The sequence below is a fragment of the Aptenodytes patagonicus genome, chromosome 5 (assembly GCF_965638725.1).
Source record: "Aptenodytes patagonicus chromosome 5, bAptPat1.pri.cur, whole genome shotgun sequence".
Lineage (NCBI taxonomy): Eukaryota > Metazoa > Chordata > Aves > Sphenisciformes > Spheniscidae > Aptenodytes > Aptenodytes patagonicus.
In genome coordinates this window covers 35,096,034-35,115,305 of record NC_134953.1, presented here as the reverse complement: position 1 = coordinate 35,115,305, position 19,272 = coordinate 35,096,034, and the positions used below count along the sequence as shown (strand labels likewise).

Genomic DNA, 19,272 nt, shown 5'->3' with positions numbered 1-19,272 from the left:
AAGAACTCCCAAAGGGCATCAAGAGATTAAGCTATTCAGGAATACTAGAAAAGTAGAACAAAATTCATATCCTAATAGTCTACCTTCAGGTACTTTGCTTAACCACTTTAAAATTTCCCCAAGTCAATACATTTCTGCCAATCTCATTGTCTTCCATTAAAATTTACATATTGATCGATAAATATTTTTAAATGTCTGCTGTAGTCTTCTGATATAGCACTTAGTCATTTGGACCTTACAACATTCTGATGAATAGCAGAAACATGCGGTCATTAATATACTGTCTGTCCTTCCAGTCAAAGCCTACAATTTCTAGCTGACCTGCATTCCAGCAAATAAATAAGCCATTACTGCTGTCATCAGAACTACGTATGTTTACACACACACACACGCATACAGAAATCAAGCCACTTTCTAAATAAATAATTTAAAAACTCAGAGAGCACATCTGTGTATATAAATTCCTGCACAGTTCCAGAAACGTTTTACTGCCAACAATTCAAGTTTTTTTCCTCTCTCTTATTTAACATCATACAGTCAAAAAATGTGATGCTTTGTCAACTGTACAACTGAAATAAAAAGTTATGATGAGCTTCAAAATTTTTTTTGCTCTAGTGTCTTTAGCTTTTCATTCTCCCGGGTGCTGAACAATGTGACCACAGTCACTTCTCAGTTTAACTCCGTGTATGTGAATAGGTCCATTGAAATAAAAGTTCCCAAGTGCTTAAAAAGAGGCACTTGTTTAAACACTGGCTGGGTCAGAACCATAGTGCTCAGCATACTGAAGGCATAGCCTATGTCAGCTATTTGGCATTTTTCCTGCCTGAATTTTTACTTTCATGACTTCACGCATGTTACTGAATTAAAAAGCAGGTTTGTTTTGTATTTGATGTTTCCTAAGAAAATAGTTTAAAAAACATTTTGTCAGTCATTCTCTAAAGCAAGATTTGTAAAAGTACTCAGCACCGGCTTACAAATTCCACTAGCTCTCTGGAGCTCTCACTGGCTTTCAGGGCAGCACAGTTCAGCTACCAAAACTCAGGAATCTTAAAATTGCTGTAGACGACCATCAGCATGTGACCTACATGGAAACGTAACTGTTAAAGGTCAGTGTGTCTCCACTACTGGCAACTGAGTATACCAAAGACAATCTTTGAAAAACAAAGGTGGTTTCTACCGTGCAAAATATGCTTAAAATATTTCAAGTAATACTGCACACAATTCCAACAGACTCCACTTTTCATTCAGACTAATCACATGTCCTTCAAGATCTCTCTGGTTATAGCCATAGCAAGCTTCAAGATCAAAGGACTGAGTATCAGTGATTTTTGTCACAAAACGCACTGGCTCTCCAGCTGCTTACTTCAGTAATCCGGTCTCGGGTACTACACGCTTCTGCAACGGACATCAAAAATTTCCCCTCAGACATCAAAAGACGAAGTACCAGTTTGCTAGTTTTAAACATTCATAATCATAAAATAATGAACCTACTCCTGAAGCTGCAGTTTTGATCTTCATAGCAGTAAAGGCTTGAGGAACACGTTTTGAAGGAAAAAATAAATAAGGACATGGAAATTAAAGAAAAATGAGATATAACACAACATCAGTTTATCAAAGATACACGATGCCAGACTAATTTCATAGTTTATTTAATAAGATAACTAATTTTCTAAACAAAAGAAATGTGAGAGACGTGATCAATTCATGAGAGGGCAGGAATATCATACAGATGGGACTGAATGACCTTGAAGACTATTCACTCTTGTATTAAATGACAAATTGTGAGGTGACATTGTAGGGACATAATTTTTTTAAAACTTACTGTGCACTGGGAGCATCTCAGCTGGAAAATACAGTAATAAAGGGGAACCAGAATAGCAGATATACGACGAGACAGCCACATGATACATGTATAAAATGTGATTCTAGGACCTATCATGTAGGCTATTCCCAGTAGAGAAAAAGAAAGCATTATTGATATTGTAGAAGGCCTTGCTTTTATCTCAGCAACAATATTATGTCAGTTTGGTCACTTATGCTCAAACAAAACTGATTTAAAGTGAAACAATTATAGAAGAAGGCCAACAGGATGACTAGAGGCTGGTACGTAAGTAAGAATGCATGTATCAAAAGCCTACCTTAAAAGCAAAGATTAGAGAAGGCTGGCTTTTCTAGTTTAGCTAAATGAAGCCTGACAATAAGATTGCTGGCTCTTTATACATTAGAAAAATAAACACTGGGGATGGAACATGAACTAAAGGTCAATGCTGGCACAAATTGGCACAAGGACAAACGCATGTAAGCTTGTCATGAATACACTTGGACTGGAAATTAGAAGTTTTATAACCATTACAGAAAGCAGGCACCAGGGCAGCTTTCTAACTGGAAGAGCAAAGACAAAAAAGTTAACTTTTTAAGCCAGAGTTTGACAAGTTTCTGAAGAGGATTATATATGTTTTCCTATGAGAAAGTGGCACTACAGCTGACAATTGAAGAAGTCCCGTCCAGTCCTGTGCTCTTATTTCCTTCAAAGTAGTCTTGATGTCTTTGCCATGGTGATATTTACAAAACAAAGCTACAGAAAATCAACTCAGTGGTTTTTAAGCATTACAAATATCTGAAACCTCCAAGCTTTGAAAAGCATGCATTCCGTTAGCTGGGGAATGAGTCTCTCTAGCGTGAACTGATATGCTTATGGAAATATTCTGGTTTCATACGTCTTTAAAATGCAGTTCTCAAGAAATCATTGAGCAAATTTGTTTAAACAATGATTGATTAACCAATCTAAATATGCAACACCTAATGAGGATTACATATCAAAGTCAAGTCCCAGACTTCAGGTCTTTTGCCATCAGAAAAAAAGCTTTATGAGCTTTCAAATAGTATATTCTTCCTATCCACCCCCTTAAATTCAAACACAGAAGGGATTTTGTTCAAACTCAAAAAAAACCCAACCCACAATTGGATAAAGACCAGACATAGTCCGAAAGCGTAATGTTTCAGCAAGTAAGTAGTACATGGAAAGAAGGCATTCATGGAAACTGTTTTGGAACTCTAAGTACAGAGGATGATATCTAGTGACTGCTATAATACTGAATCTGCACTGCCATTAAACTTAATCTTCGATATTTTTATTGCAACCTGACCCACTATGACATCTCTAAAGAAAATTACATTGTACACTACTATTTCAAGAAGTCAAACTTAGCTAGTCATCTGGGCCATAAAATAGCAGATTACTCCATCAGGCTGGCTAAAGCAACTAGGAATAAAACTAGATTTACCAACCACATTATTTTTATTAGGAAATGTTTCAAAGCAGACATAATCCCAAAAGACCTTAGTCTCATTCCGTCCAAAAATACACAACAGAGAGCAGCAAAAACATGAACTGCGGTATAAGGTACAATTTGTAAATGTGAGGAAAAAAAAATACAAGATGTGCTGTAATATATCATCCTATCAAAGCAAAATAAATTAACTGAACATAGAAATAGAAAAGAATAAAAACTTCTACACAATTCACGTATTAACAATTTAAACCTTTGTTACAAGATCTGACATGTATTAATAGGAATTGCTCCATTGAATCCCTGCACGTCAAGATGTAGTCTGCACTCCTTTTGCTTTCTTTGAAATTGCAGGTGTATTTAGGTGCACAAAAATCACAGCTAGAGAGTAAAACCTCCAGAACGGGCAAAGGAAAAACCAGTATCTTTAACAACAATATTCCTGAAGAACTCTGGTATGTTAGCACTACATGCATGTTATTTTGGATCATAGCCACAGCACAGCTTAAGCACTGCTTCTTATGTAATCATTCTAAATGTGGGGAACTGCTCATAATAGTAACAGAAAAAAACCAACGAATTTACTTGGCAATCTTAACACTTCTCAGTAATTCCTTGTACCATCATGTTTTCTAACAGGTATTCATGCATACATAATATATAGGTCTTTGTAGATCTGGAATGAAGGAGAAGTAAGGGATTTGATAGCTGGAAAGGCAAGTTTTAAATTTTAAATACTGCCAAAGTAGGTTAGATGTATGATGTGTGTTTTATCATCTAACCAAGCGTTCATGTCTTTCAGTTTTAACCTTTTTTTTCCCCCTAGGCAATATGATCACCTCAGGCAGTTTGGTTTAAAGGCTTTAGCCAACGTAAAAAGATATTTAAATTAGCCAGGCGTTTGTTACTTTTTTTGTAAAGACTTAAATACTGTCTGTATTTTACAAAGGTAGTTCTATTACGCTAGCTGCATCAAACACAGAATATTAATCAGACTGTGAAGCTCCACTAATTACATGCCACATTTAAGTATCTTAAATTTTGTTAAGTGGCATGGCCACAGATATTGTATGCATAATCTAAATGAGTTTTGAGTCATTTCCCTTTTCTTGTCTGATTTTATTCTACACAGGAAATGACAGGGTCATTTGGAAATAACTGCAGTGAAAGATCAAAAAGGAAACCTGATTGAGAACACTGTGTAATTGCCTGTGCTAGAGAAAAAATAAAATCCAATGAGTTTACAATCCATCGCTGTAAGATTTCTCTGGAAAATGCATACTGCGGTTTCTCTGAAAGGATATCCATTACAACACTAAGTACTGCTTTTATTTGTTGTAGCTGCATCTCTTTTAAAGAAGCAGGTCTTCTCATTAGGCTACTGGACTTTTATTCAGTACATAATACTTTCAGCACACGTAGAGCACAAATTTACTCACTGAGCTAAAGCAAGCCATTTCAGTCGAAGCAAATCATTTCAGTTGGAGCAAGTATTTCACTGACTTGTCTCAAAGTCTTCATTTGCAAAAGGAGATAATACTGTAACTAAGATCTTGAAACACCATGCTTCTTGTTATTTGAGCAAATCTGGCCATTACAATTTACGGTCCCCAATTCCAAAAGAATAGATTTTTATTGCTGGAACTAAAAGAAAACTCTTCAGACATTGGCAGCTCTTAGCTTAGAGTAAGGATTGCATCCAGCTGCGGGCCGTGGTGTGTCTACATGGGCTTTTTTTTTTTTTTTTTGGTAAGACATTGATCTACATAGCAAGACAGCACTCAGCCTTTCAGCACAGATTTATCGTCTACTTTCAGCATGCAGATTTCCCAGTCGATCTCCTGCCCCCTTCTGTTCCTTGAGCAGATGCACTGCAGAGCACGTGACTCCAGGCATGCTCCTGCCATAGCCATACACACCAAACTACATCAGCCCCACTAACTTGTCAGGGTTTGAGCTGTTCATCTAAGGGACTGCAAACATAGAAGGTAATACTCTCCTTTATGGATAAGCATTTCTAAATATAACAAAGTTGTAGCAAAAGAAGTTGAAGTCTACGTTGGGTTCACCTCTCATCACATTTTAACACATAAAGCAAGTGCAAATAATGCCATAAATTTGTATGTGTAGCTTCAATGCCTTAAGCTGTTATTTATTGAAGAACAATGTATCACCCTATCAAAATAAACTCAACAGGAATATAAATATTGATTTTCTTGGCATTGCAGTGTGGTTGGACAAATTAAAGACTCTCTGCCATGGAACTCAGAATACAAAACAGATGGATTAAACTGAACTGGCGCATAGGTAAGAAATAGCCATAAGAGTTATAGCTAAAAATTGTCATGAAGGTTTTTGTGACAGTTATAATTGTAGACTGCACTTGTTCCTTTGATGGATCGTCACCAAAGTAATTCACAGAAACACATTTCTGCCATTCCCTAGTGGAGGTGGTACCTTCAGCAGAGGTGGTACTCCCCAGCAAACAGACTGTGCAGAGCAACCACTCTTCCGTGTCTGGGACAGTGTACTCTGATCTCAGCCATCCAGAAATTGGTTTTAAGGAAACACAAAGACATTTCTTTTAAGCTATGTCTACAACTGATAAGATAAATTACCCAAATTTACACAAGAAATTATTTTTAATGAGGCTTTGATTAAGTAATTTTACCAATTAGAAAGTGCTACCCAGCCATTGATCTGATTAGCTAATACAAAACAACCACCCTAACATAGTAACGCCGAAGTCCTGCTCTACTTATGTAATGACAGTTTTGTCACTGATCTCATTATAGTTGGAATTTTAACCCACCTTACAAATGATGAGAATAATTCCCTAATATTTGCATCCATGTCAAGAAAAGTCCTTCTTTTTTATAATACGGCTATTTAAAAGCAACACGGAAAGAAATTATCCCACATCACTTACAGAGTCAAACCACCAGCTTAAAAAGTGTAAAGAAAATTTTCCAGTGCGTTAATTTTAACTTCACTGTGTACTGATAAGCTAAAATATAAGTGCCATCAAAAAAATTCTACTATCGTGCCTCTCTGAGCAACCAGTTGTCTCCTAATATAAATTATAAATGTAAATCCTTTTCAATGTATTTTAACATATATCCTCAAAACGCATAGTCAGGCTAAAGGAAGGTTTATTTGATGAATTGAATCTGTCCATTTGATTAAAGGCCACATCCTGCATCAATGCATTTTCCTATGTATTTTTTCACGTATAAGTTAGAATACATGACAAAGTTTACAGTCAAGCCAATTCACTATTATTAACTGAATGCTTTCAAAACGCTGACTTTCTAGCTAGCTTGTTTCTTTACAGTCAGTATAATTAACTGTTGGTGGCCTCAGTAGAAACAAAACTCTGTACATACACATGCATACATAAATATTAGGACTGCGGTCAGACTAGGCTTGGTACACAACGTTTTCTGATTTTGATTGCTGATTTTAAAATAGAGTCAGACTCATGCATTGCTAATTCAAATTACATGCATCAACTTATAAATACATACACAAAAGTATTCCTGATTTAACACAACTAACATCTTAACCAAGCAATGCATTTACACTTTTTTGAAATCCAAAATTAATTTTGAATATGAGGATCAAAACATCTAACTTGTATTCTTTAATCAGCCATTTTACGTTAGTAATGCAGTAATGTTGACATGAAGTTGCTTTGAGCAATATAAAACATATGCCACAGTGCATTCATTAAATAACTCTGCATAATGAGTTCCATCTATATAAATGACTTACCTCATTACTTATCACAAGTTCTTCTCTAGGACTGTGGAAGAGGTATTCATATAGCTTATAGTGTTTAAATAAGCTGGGAAACAAGAGAATATAGTACTATTACAGCTGTAAATCTTTGGAAAGATAACAATATTAAAAATTCTGTTAAACTAAGAGTTATTCTCCAGCATGGTAATACTCCAAATTTTAAAAAGAAAAAGGTTGTTTAACTTCAGGTACAATATGCAGAATATTTAATTTACATGATTTACTATCAGATGGCCGTAGAAAATACAGTATGATACTTAAAAATACATCCACTTTGTCCTTATGAAATTGAACTCTGAGAAGACAAAGTTCTACTCTGAAAAAAGTAATTCCTGAAACACTTATCACCAGGATACTTATGCCTTTAATATCAGCAATAGTGGACAAGAAGGAAACAAAGCCAAATCAGCTTTCAGATTCTGGGATGGGCTGCCAGTCCAGGGAGCAAGTTTGATCTTGGAACACCAAAACAATAAAGAATAGAAGCATTTATTCACTCAAGGTCATGTTTCAAAATCAATGTAGTATTTCCTCAAGGAAAAACTAAAAAACTAGATTGACACACTGGAGTTTTGTGTATTACAACAGAAGTAACTTTAAGTAGACTTTCTCAACGGCCTAAAATATTTATCTTCCTTAAAAAATATATGGCTTTCCTTTTCACATGTTTTAAATAATTTTCCTTGTTCCCTTTCCTAATGATCAATGATATGGCATTTGTTTAATCAAAGGTTTGGTTTGTCACAGTCCATCTGTTACAATTACTTGTCCTTTTAAAATCATGATACAGAACTTCTGGCTTCTGTCATGTCATTTTGACATGTGATTTAAAACACAGCTCTGTGATTTCATAGCAAGTCCAGGTTGAAGAATGATTCCAAGAGTTTGGACATGTGATTTAAAACACAGTTCTGTGATTTCATAGCAAGTCCAGGCTGAAGAATGATTCCAAGAGTTTGGACATGTGATTTAAAATACAGTTCTGTGATTTCATAGCAAGTCCAGGCTGAAGAATGATTCCAAGAGTTTATCACACTCCTGCCTGATGTACCCATGAAAGATACAGCAGTATTTGCAGGGAACATCTGTAACTGGTTCCTGTGCTTTCCGGCTAAGGACAGGACACAGGTTCTTTTCTTAAGAGAGCCATCAACTGGGATGGCAATGCCCCTTTGCTTGGCACTTGCAAGGCCACATCTGGAATATTGAGGCCTGCTGTGAGGAGTGTTTTGGACTAGATGGCCTCCAGAAGTCCCTTCCAACCTCAATTTTTCTATGGGTCTATGAAAGTACCTACTACACCCAACATACACAATTATCTAGCTAATGCTAAAGACACTGCTACTAGCTGCAGGATATCATGCAAATGCTATGAAAACGTGTTTACAATACCAGTGCCTGGCCACACAACCCAGCACAGGCTGCTCTTTCAGACGTGGCGCTGCCCAAGGCTCTCAGAGCCAGCTCCCGCAGGTGCCACCCTGGTTGGCCACCCCACGGCGCTGAGGCTTTTCTCCTACCCAGCAGCCTCGCACCCTGGCACAGCCAGCAGAAGGGCTCGACCAGCCAGCTGCATGCAAAGCGAGAGGCTGCTGTGGTGGAACGTAGGTGTCTGAAATACAATCCTGGCTCTGGGAGGTAATGGGGAAGCCAGCTGTGGGAGCTGATGCTCGGTACGCACTATTTTAGCTGACTGTCCTTCCCTGAATCACCACCAGTACTTACGCACTGCCACAGGCCACTGCCACAGAACCAGAGATTCCACGAAATACTGTGGACCAGGGACGATTAGCTCTAATTTAAGCAGTGCTAAAGTGCCGACTAATGTACAGCAGTGGTTCTTCCAGCCATGAAAGCAGCTCAGAATTAGGAGACTAAAATGGTGGCACTGCCTGCCTCTCTTACATGACAGCAGTACATCGTCCAGCAGTTAGTCAAATGCATCTGTGAAACTTTCAAATACATTTTTACCCGAATGGGCGCAGACATTTTTGCACATATGTACAGATGCATTTCCTAATTTGGTGAGAAGTATTATGGCAGCCTCATTCAACATTTGGCTCTTTAAGTGCCATATAAAAGTTTTATTCTACAGTTACATTTAATTCAGTCATTCAATTACCATTAGTTAAAAAACAAATTTGTTTACCAACTTGCATAAGAAATTTGGCTATCATAAACTACAAGTTCCCTTCCCCAAAACCCAAAGCACACAGGCAATTAATTAAGTTGTTACAATAGTTGCCATTTCATTTGCAGTACATTTTTATTGCAGTACTTCAAAGAATTCCTGCCATGTTTCAGTGGAGTTATAGGAATTATGTTTAAGCAGACTTCAGGACTTAACCTGGAAATGACTCACACCAATTTATGAAAATATATGTGTCCCCTCACATACACACCTATTATTTGGTAAAATTCTAACAGGGATTATTTGAAAAAGACAAAAAATATTTTATGAACATCACAGACACACTAGAAATAAGATATATATCTTTCAAACTGCACTGGCAGAACTGAACATTTCAAGCTTTTTTTTTTATTTATTCCAGTGCCTTGGAAAGGAGCCAGATTTACAGCACGTGAAAATCAGCTCTTCCCCTTCCCCTCTAAATATGTTATGATATTCTTTATGGACTGTGTTACAGGTACAGGTAATTTATAATATTCCCAAAAATAGAAGTCATTACTTTTGGCATTTCTGAATTTTATTTATTCATTTTAAAACAGAACTCTGTTCAACCTGGCACCCTTAATCCTGTATCAAGGAAAGAATTCCTCCATTTAATGCTCTTTAAATCAAATCACATAAATTATACATCAGTATTTATTTTGAAACAACAGTGTAGTTTTCTTTCTTCTATCAGGCATTATATAAAATGCTTTTTTGTTTGTATCTGTTGTGAACAATTAAAAAATTCTGTACCAACATTTTTAGCAATTACACAAAAATAATTTTACTCATGCAAGTAAGATTGTTAAGAATAGATCCTCTTATGATGGAATCTGAGAATCTGAAGGTGATTAACAATGACATATTTCCCTAGCTCCACTGCTTCCTGAAAGAAAATGTCAAGAGCTATGTTGATGTGTGTTTGCCCAAGGAGACAAGATAAAAAGATGGTAACTGTCACCTTCCACCAAACCTGAAGGTGTCATTATAGTTGCTGCACAGTTTGCGCCAATGTGGTTAAGCATTTGTCCCCATTTCCATTATAAATCCCATGGGTTTATAGCTCTTCTGTAAAAATGTGATCTGAACTAAAATATGTCATACTAACTCGAGTAGAAAAAAAAGCTATAAGCCTATCATTTAAAATTAAACAAAAAAAAGTGAAGAACAAGAAAAAATGTTGAAGTAATACATTAATTTGAATTGTAATAAAACTCAGTCAACCTATTTCTGAGTTCATAAAGTTCAAAATACACCCACATAAGTGTGCTGATTCAGTTCTTATTTAGAAAAAAATATTCAAATGACTGAAATAATGGATTGTATAAACTGGACACATATGACACATTTCAGCGTATGTGTATATATCCGTGACCTTGCAGCAGCACATACTTGCAATAAATTGAGCAGTTTGAACATACAACCACATATTTGGTGGCCAAAATACCATTCTGCTGCAAAAGTCTTGTGGCTTGATTGTATTCCCGCCCAGTTCATACTTCGGTGGTAGTAGGATGGAGCACCTAATCTCTTGGATGAAATTCTTGCGACTGTGAAGGAATTACTTCATGGACAAGATATCTTTCAAAGGATAATTTACACAAGAGCTATAGACATGCTATTTGGAAAGAACATTTGTTCCAAATAAATATACAAAAGGCACAGACAGGAAGGGAGAAGTAAAAGAAGTTGAGTGAGACATCTCAAATGCCAAGTTTCCTTTTAGTTTAGGGCTAGTACTTGGCGGGACACTGGTTTGCCTTGACTACAGGAATTTGAGATTTAAAGAGATGTTCTCATTTCATATGGGAAGAACCTGAAGTTTTTTATATTTTCCATGAAAAAGAAACAAAAGAAAAAAATGGGAGAGCAGGAGAAAGAGACAAACTTTATAGCCCAATTGTAAGAGAAATCACCTGGGATGGGTTTAAATCCCCAGTCTGAATCTGAGTACCCTAAACTGGAAGGCTATCAGCCATCCTAGTATTTTTGTCTGTCTTCAAGAGGAAATACTTTTCTGCATCCAAGAAGACACTATAAAAACACCTCTTCGATGTATTAAACTTTTCCTAGCAAAAGAACAGTCAGAAAATTCCCAACAATTCTACATATGGATCAGTCATGACCTTACTCGCTTTTTATGCCCATCTGCCACAAAATCTCTCCCTCTAACCACCATTCAGGTCAGAAAACGGGCTGAAAGGTACAGCTGTTGTACAGTGTATGAGCATATATTTCAATAGTACCTTCTCCATTTTCTACCTCCTTGCCCCCGACATTCATGGGTGATACAACAGCTTGAGAACCATTCCGTCCATCATGTACTGGAAACAGTGATATATGAGTATAGCCACTGTCCTAACTATGGCATTTCAGTGGAGAAATGTCTGTATACGTTACTGTATAGCTAAGACTTTACATGGAGAGGTGTGATTGGCTGCTATCAGACCGTTAATTTTTTTCTCAGATAAATAACTGAATTACCGCTGTTTGCATCTCTTCCTGTGTCTCTGTTTAAAAGCTGAGACCTGTCATTAAACCTTTTCATGCAGATACTGAACTTTTGCTAACTTCGAAATGCAACATTTTTGTGACTCATATACGACTGTAGCCTTAATTTTGTAAAGTACATAACTTTAAACCACTTAAGAAGTCCACTACAGCTGTCAAGGCCAGACAAATACTTAAAGTTATAGACAAGACCTAGGATTTTGTTCAACTGGAATCTAAAAATAGAATGTTTTAACAGCAAACCAACAATATTCTCTATACACTACTCTCTCCTTTCCCTTTTATCACCCAAAACAAAACCCAGAAGGAAGCTTTTCAGCACAATCTTACATTTTGATAAACTTCAAGTCTAAATTTATTTCCTGGGCTTTGGCATCTGAAGCCAGATCTTTACTGCCACTTGCATATTCTCTCCTCTTTTTAATGTTTTAAAGTTTGGTGCCTGCAGTATGTTGGCACAGTATGAACATACCCAATTAAATAATTTTAACTTATTTTATCAGCCGATTTCTCACCACATTAATTATTCAAATAAGAAATAATGGATCCTGTAGAAATAAATACCTGATATTCAAGTAATCGATGACTGCTTTGGCTTGATCAATGCTGAAGAAATTCAAGTCACCACTTCTTTCTGAATCAGTTCCTCCTATTCCAGCCATTGCTTTTCCAAGTTCTTTTAAATTATCTCCTAAGGTCATATGTTTGTCTGCAAAGTAATCCCGAAGAACAAAAACTAAGTATAAACACAACTGGTTGGGGTGGGGTTTTTTGGCCCATTTTAATTCTAAGACTTCTTGAAGTTACATTATGAGCCATGTAGAAACTTAAAAAGCAACAGCAGTCAAACATTTTTGTCTGTTGCTATTATTTTTATCAATAAAATGTGCATTAAAATTCCATCAGAAAATCCACCTTCAAAATGTAAGGATCACAATAATGGGTGTTTAAAATACTACAGCTTGGCCTCTTACTTAAGCAGAGATAACCACAGGCAGAACAGTATGTAAATTTGAGATGCACAGTATGTTTATCTTTAAAATCAATTTACTACTGTTTATGTATTGTAAAAGTTTGTTCTTCTGACCATGCCCCTTGCAATATAAACCAGTAATACAGGAACAGATGTTAACAAGGGTAACCAATTTTTTTTTAAGTGCTTACAGTCATAATTGATTAAACATGAATATGCGTAATACTCTGCATGTATCATCAAACTGGAAGACATTTTTGCACCCCCCAAAATAGATAATTACTTTACATTTTTACCCTGGAAATCAAAACCAAATGCCAAAACAGCTTTGAATTAAAATTTAAATTCTTTTTTTTAAGTGTCTCAACAAAGAGAGAAATCTGACATATATCAGTGTTTGCTGAACCTTTAAAAAGAAAGGATTCATCTTTCTGATTTGCGTACAGTGTGTGCCATCACTAGAACCATGGTGGAGTTTAAAAAAAATTTTCGAACACAATTTACTTGTTCTTTTTCAGTCTAAAAAATCTAGAGTAGAAAATGGGGAAATATCTGCGAGTGGTGAAATAGATTTATTTTCCTTATTGTTTTAATTCTCTACTGATCTGCTCATTGGTTCTTTGTACAGAAAACAAATTAAAAAACTTACAAGATTCTGGTCTTTATAGTTTTGCCCTTTAGTGGTACAGCAATCAAAACCCTGAAAATTTCACCTCAGTTTTCAGTAACAGAGGCAGCACAATATAAATAACCATAATGGAAGAAACAAGAAAGAAATACAGAGAATGTGGAGGAAATAGAATGGAATAGAATAGAAGCCATGGGAAATGAGAAAGAGCAATAGAACCAGAAATACCACAGTTAGTAGGGAAGTGAAGACACGTAACAAGGTCATGAGAAGTCGTAACACCCAGGCCCAGGTCTGTTGCCAGCTAGTCCAAATTTTCTCTTTCCTCTGCACAACTGATTTTTCAGCCCCAGCTACCTCTCTCAGGAAGGCTCTCACAGTACTTCTGTGAAGTAAGGAGCACTTTAGCCTCAATGTATAGAAGATGAACCAAATCACGTCAGTAATTTGTCCTGGCTCCCAATCAACCAAAGCCTCCGGTTTCCAAACCTCAGTTTTCCTCTCTCCTTTACCAGCCTTAAATGAGTTTCCACTACCCTCCTTCTCTAAATCCATTCTTCCTGCTCCATGCTATTCTTCCTGTTATGGTCAAATCAGCTTAATTCTCCAGGCTGCTTGGGTCCAGTGTAGGGAAGGGAAAGCAAATGGTCATTAATATAGAAGACATTAGCTTTTTGCTCTTAGTTGAAATGTTTGGTCTTGGAACTTGCACCAGCTGAGAACAGTAATTACAAGCAAATTCATCTCAGCCCTGGCCTACAGCATACTTTATAAGATGAATTATTTGGAGAACTTAGCAGTAAAAAAAATGTAAGAAGTCTCCTGTAAGTGTTTACAAACTGCATTTTTTTTCCCCTAAAAGCCATGTATCTTAGCCAAATCTGAAGGGATTTTCACAGGACAGCAAAAAGCAAATTCACAACACTTGCTTGCCAAACCTTATGTCTTTACTTCAAAGCACAGGGGTATTAGAGCTGTTAAAAAAAAAAAAAAAAAAGGGCACAAAATAATACATTTTTTTTCCACAGCCCCTGTCTGCAAGCCCATTGAACTGTTTTAGTTGTAATTTTATATATAAAAATTAATCAGAGGCAGACACTGCCATGGAAAATTTCAGCTTAAAGAGTTAAAGTCTGGCAAAGCTTTATGCAACTAAGATCACATTCCTGAAAAACATCGGTCAGCTTTAATAATCAGTTGTGCTACCAGCCTGTCTAGTACACATGCATTACATACAGTCTCATAAAACTAATTTCTGACATGTTTCCATTCTTCTCCATTGTTATATTAATATAGTTAGCATATGTTAAGATACTTTCTCATTGGAGACAGGAAGGACAACTGGAATTCCAATGATCATAAAGCACGTACATATTCTGTCAAAATTCCAAGTCAGAAAGGCCCTTGAATTAAATTACAATGAAAGAGTAGAATAACTATTATGAGCTTGATTTTAAATATTCATCCTCTCTTTGAATGGAACCGCTGAGTCCTTTCGCTCTTCCTCTGGGATGGACTTTTCTCGACATAATCACCTTCAAAGTGAATGTTAAGTAAGCATTGTGATCTCTGAAAAACGGGTTTTAGAGGATGCTGCCACCATTTTTTCTGGCTATTTTGTTCCCACTAGACCCAAGCTACATGCTTCGTTGCAAACCTCCTCATAGCCACAGGAGCTACAGTCCTTTCATTGTCATTTTTCATCTTCGGCAGTGATGCCAGTTTACTTCCGTCACCAGTCTTTAGTTAACTGATATATTTTGTGCCAGAAGTGCAGCATTTGCCATATAGAAAGCTGCCTGAGAGTTGATCTCCAAGGATAAAATAAATGTAATTCACCTGCTGCAATGCTACAGGATGTACTGAATATCTCAAACAGCAGAGAAATGTGCCCAAGGCTACAGTGAGTCAGTCACTGAGACAGCTGGAATTGGAATTTAGGAGCTCCTTGCTCTCACTCTACTGTAATTATTATTTATTTTACCATAGCAAAGACAAGGTCTCTTCAGAACCTGGCCCTTTTGCACCACATACTGTACAAACAAAGAATGAGAGATATTCTGCTAAAAAGACTAAGGTCCTCTCTAACAAAAGTTTAACATCTGCCAATAAGAATTATTTTCAGATACAAGGCATAACTTACCAACATTCAAGACGAAAATAAATAATTTTGCAATTACTTGTAATTAAATATTGCTTTATTAAAATGACTGGAAAATATTCTTGCCTTCCACTTCAGATATTTATTTTACAATTTTTAATTATTCTTACCACTGAGGTTCTCCAACAGGAAATTTAATAGATCCATGAAACCTGAGAGCTGTATAAGACTGAAGTTCATTTCTTTAGCCCACCAAAATCCTGCAGTATAATAATCTAGCAAAATAGCTTCTTTCAAAGATGTCTTTAATTGTTTTAAATTCAGAAATCCTTCCAGCTTTCTAGAAGAAATTGCAGAGTAAAATAATGAAATTAAAAAATACATTACAGATTCCAAAGTTTAACTTAGTCTACTTGTAATTATATCTACAATATTTACTATTATTATATTATACATATATGTATATATCTTCCTGGCACTTAGCTACATCAATTTCTAAATATGAATGTTTATGATCGGAGGACATATCAACTGAAAAAAGTAAACAAACACCTACAGGTTTCAACAGACACTATTTAAATGTTATGGTATGATTAATGAAATAACAAAAATAAGAGCATTACAAAAAACTAAGAGAAATACACTGAAAATCCCGGAGAAAATCACTGTTTGTTCAGGAAGGGGTTTGTAGGATGAAATGGAACAATTAGTCTCCACTTTCTACTACCACTCTTTCAGTGTGATTGAGCTGGTTTTACAGTACTAAAAAGATCTTGCTTCCCTTTCAAGATTATTTGTCATGTAGCCTCTGAAGAAAAATTACATTTGAAAATTAATGTAAATAGTATAATATAAAATTACTGAAAATACCTAAAATATTTAGAAGTTTAAATTCCACTTTCATAATGGTCAAGACATTTAAGAAGAGCCTCATCCTATTTTACTGGCACACTGTGGAAATTTTTCCACTTACTTTAACTTGAAAAAGTAATGAAAAAATACACTCCCTTGTAGGAGACCATGCTGTTGCTGACACATTTATGTCTACTCTATCCAAACATAGAATTAGTTATGTCTTTTATAATAATTGTGCACATTTTTCCACATGAAGAGAGGGGATGAGGGCTAGGACTTCAGTTTGCAGTTCCTTCCAGTATAACTTCAGCCATGTCTCAGATAGTTAAGTTTTACATTAAAGCAATCCTTGGCTTCTTAACTATACCTGACGATACAGGTACCAGTTGTGATCACAGTTTCTAGTCCCCTGTAAAAGACCAAAGCCTTCCCCCCGCTGCTTCTCATTCTTCCTAAGAAGGGCATTAATCTCAGACCTACTGACAGGCAACCATTAGTTTTTCAGGGTTTTCACCAAGCCAGTAGAGATACACTGTCAAATAAGATGAGTTTCTTTTTTTAATTAAAGCCTCAATAGCTAACAAAGTAAAGCATATAATCCAATCAGTTTTGTTTAAAACATGTATTCCTTTGTTCTGCATGACAAATTTGTATGGCTGTACACATGCAAGTCAGTTAAAAACACTTAACTGTGTACTGAAATAGAAGTGGAACGTGGCCAGCTGAACTTTCCAAGGTTTGAAACAGTCCATATCCTCTCTTTCTGAAGCTTCTGCCAACTCTGTGTTTTCATAATCAGAGCTTCTCAGGGATTTAGATTTTCTCTGATGCTGCTAAAAATGCCAGTACGCACCTTTTCAATGTTCTGTAAGGCATGTCACTGACAACATTATCTATAAATGATTGGGAAATGATGGGGCATTTAGATTTCCTAGTTACCCTGATTCCTATTTCTTGCTTCACGGAAGGTGCTCAAGTCCTACAGAGACAGACAGCAGTAGAAAACTCCATGATAGATGGGAATGCAGGACATCAAAATTCTCATACTGAATCAGATCTATTCTGATTTTCTAACCCAAGCTGTGGCCTTCATACTGCTCTTGTGTATAGACATGATGCACTGTGGTAAACTAAGAAAATTTCAATGCTGCTGCTAAACTGCTTAGAGTACATAAAATACCCTGTAACTATCCTCTTTTCAGTCAGATGCAGTATATACTTTACGTTCCACTTGTACAGTGTGTATATATATAAAAATACGTATGTGATCAGCTGAGGCTAAGAAGAAATGTATGATCTTCCAGTGCTTTTCTTTTTAATCTTAATGAGAAAGCTTCACAATAAATTGCGTCATTAAGCACATTTTAGTCTCCAGTGAGTTGTACACTTCAACCTCCTCTAAAATAAGAAGCCTATTGCACAAGAGAAAACAGTAAATGAAAGAAATTTTTTTTATTATTATTTGATGGGAAAAAATTTTCATTCCAGTTTTCTTAAAAAAAATCCCAGAAAGAACTTATTTTTTCCTCAGAACAGTGACAAATAGGAGGAACAGAATATATTTCAGGAATAATATTTTAATCTCTATTAAATGGTTTATCTATTCAGAGGGACAAGGTTGATTTTTTATTTCCCCCCCCAAAACTAATGCAGTGGACTAGCCCTTTGGCTTTCAATTCACTAAGAATTTGCTAGGGGACACAAGTGCTCCTAAATAATTCGGGCATTTCTGAAAAATCCCATCCTTAAAATATAAGTCTAGAGTCTCAGGTTGAACTCCTGGCCTCCTAAATTTAGCTGCTATTAAGCACTAATAACAAGGGAGAGTGTTGCTACAGGAAAGACAAGATGGGCTTACATCAGAAGTCTTTGGCTGCCTCCTATTTCCCCAGTGCACCGTAACGGCTACCTACTAATACCTTCTTAAGCTTTCCATCCCTTTCTGAGCTTTTAAAACCTTTCTGATTTTTCAGTAACTCATGTTACAGTACAGAATCTTAAATGTTTTAGCAAAAAAGTTACCAAGTGAGACTTATGAAAAAAGCTCAGTATTGGCCTGTTCTTATTTACATCTTAGTATTTCATTTACAGCATATTTAATACTACTGTAAACTCAGAAACCATATCAATGTGAAATATCAGTGGGGAAAAAAAAGGAGTCAAAGAAAAATCAAGAGATACAGGAAATACAGTAAAACAAAGCAGATCTGAGATCAACAGTACTTCTTCCTATCTTTCATGAACCATATTAAATATCAATGATTTAACTGAACAACTAAAGACTAATGACATAACCATCACAAAAGAAATGTAACAAATGGTCTATAATTTTTATTTCATTTTATTATATTGGTTCTAGCATTGTTATCATTTCCACTTACTTTTGAACTCCTTCTACATTTTGTTCTGACAAAGCAGTAATTTGGGAAAGAGAAAGAAACGTCCGATTAATAATCTTCTTTCCACCTATGGCATCCTGATCTCGGTCTTCTTCCTACACACACATATGTATATAGGAATATAATTTTAAAAGGTTTATTTTATTATGTCACTAACTTATCTAAATAACATTTTTATTTTGAGGAACTATGCAACGGATTAATTCAACAAATGCCAAAAATCTAACACCGCTATAATTACATGGCTGCAACACAATACCCTAACACATTTTCACTAGAGAAAAGCTAGGCAGATACATGGAAAATAATATTTTTATCTTAAATTCACGTGGGAACATAGTGACATATTATGTGCAGCACAAGATTAAATTAACTTGCAAGTAAAAACAATAGAAATATAAAGGTGCAAAAAAATCCATGGATCTAGATTTGACCAACATGATATTAGATTGCACAGTAATTAAATTTTAAAATCAGTTTCTGCTTAAGATATTATGAGTACACGTACACATTACCATGCTATTTGCTCTCCACCCTGTAC

At 35.9% G+C, this 19,272-nt stretch overlaps 1 protein-coding gene across 2 annotated transcripts in view; it reads right to left on the bottom strand.

Moving 5' to 3' along the window:
- The window catches only part of CABCOCO1 (ciliary associated calcium binding coiled-coil 1), a 45,431-nt gene extending 26,659 nt beyond the window's left edge, over positions 1-18,772 (bottom strand). Inside the window, exons 1-3 of one of the 2 annotated variants that reach the window (XM_076338154.1) lie at positions 18,714-18,772; positions 12,340-12,484; positions 7,065-7,137 (exon numbers count right to left, since the gene is read on the bottom strand). In XM_076338154.1, the coding sequence (XP_076194269.1) occupies positions 7,065-7,137; positions 12,340-12,476 (210 nt within the window). In that variant the 5' untranslated portion in view covers positions 12,477-12,484; positions 18,714-18,772. Of the gene's footprint in view, positions 1-7,064; positions 7,138-12,339; positions 12,485-15,647; positions 15,718-18,713 lie in introns of those variants that run through there. The other variant, XM_076338153.1, reaches the window with a different exon arrangement.
- Between the last annotated feature and the right edge of the window lie 500 nt (positions 18,773-19,272).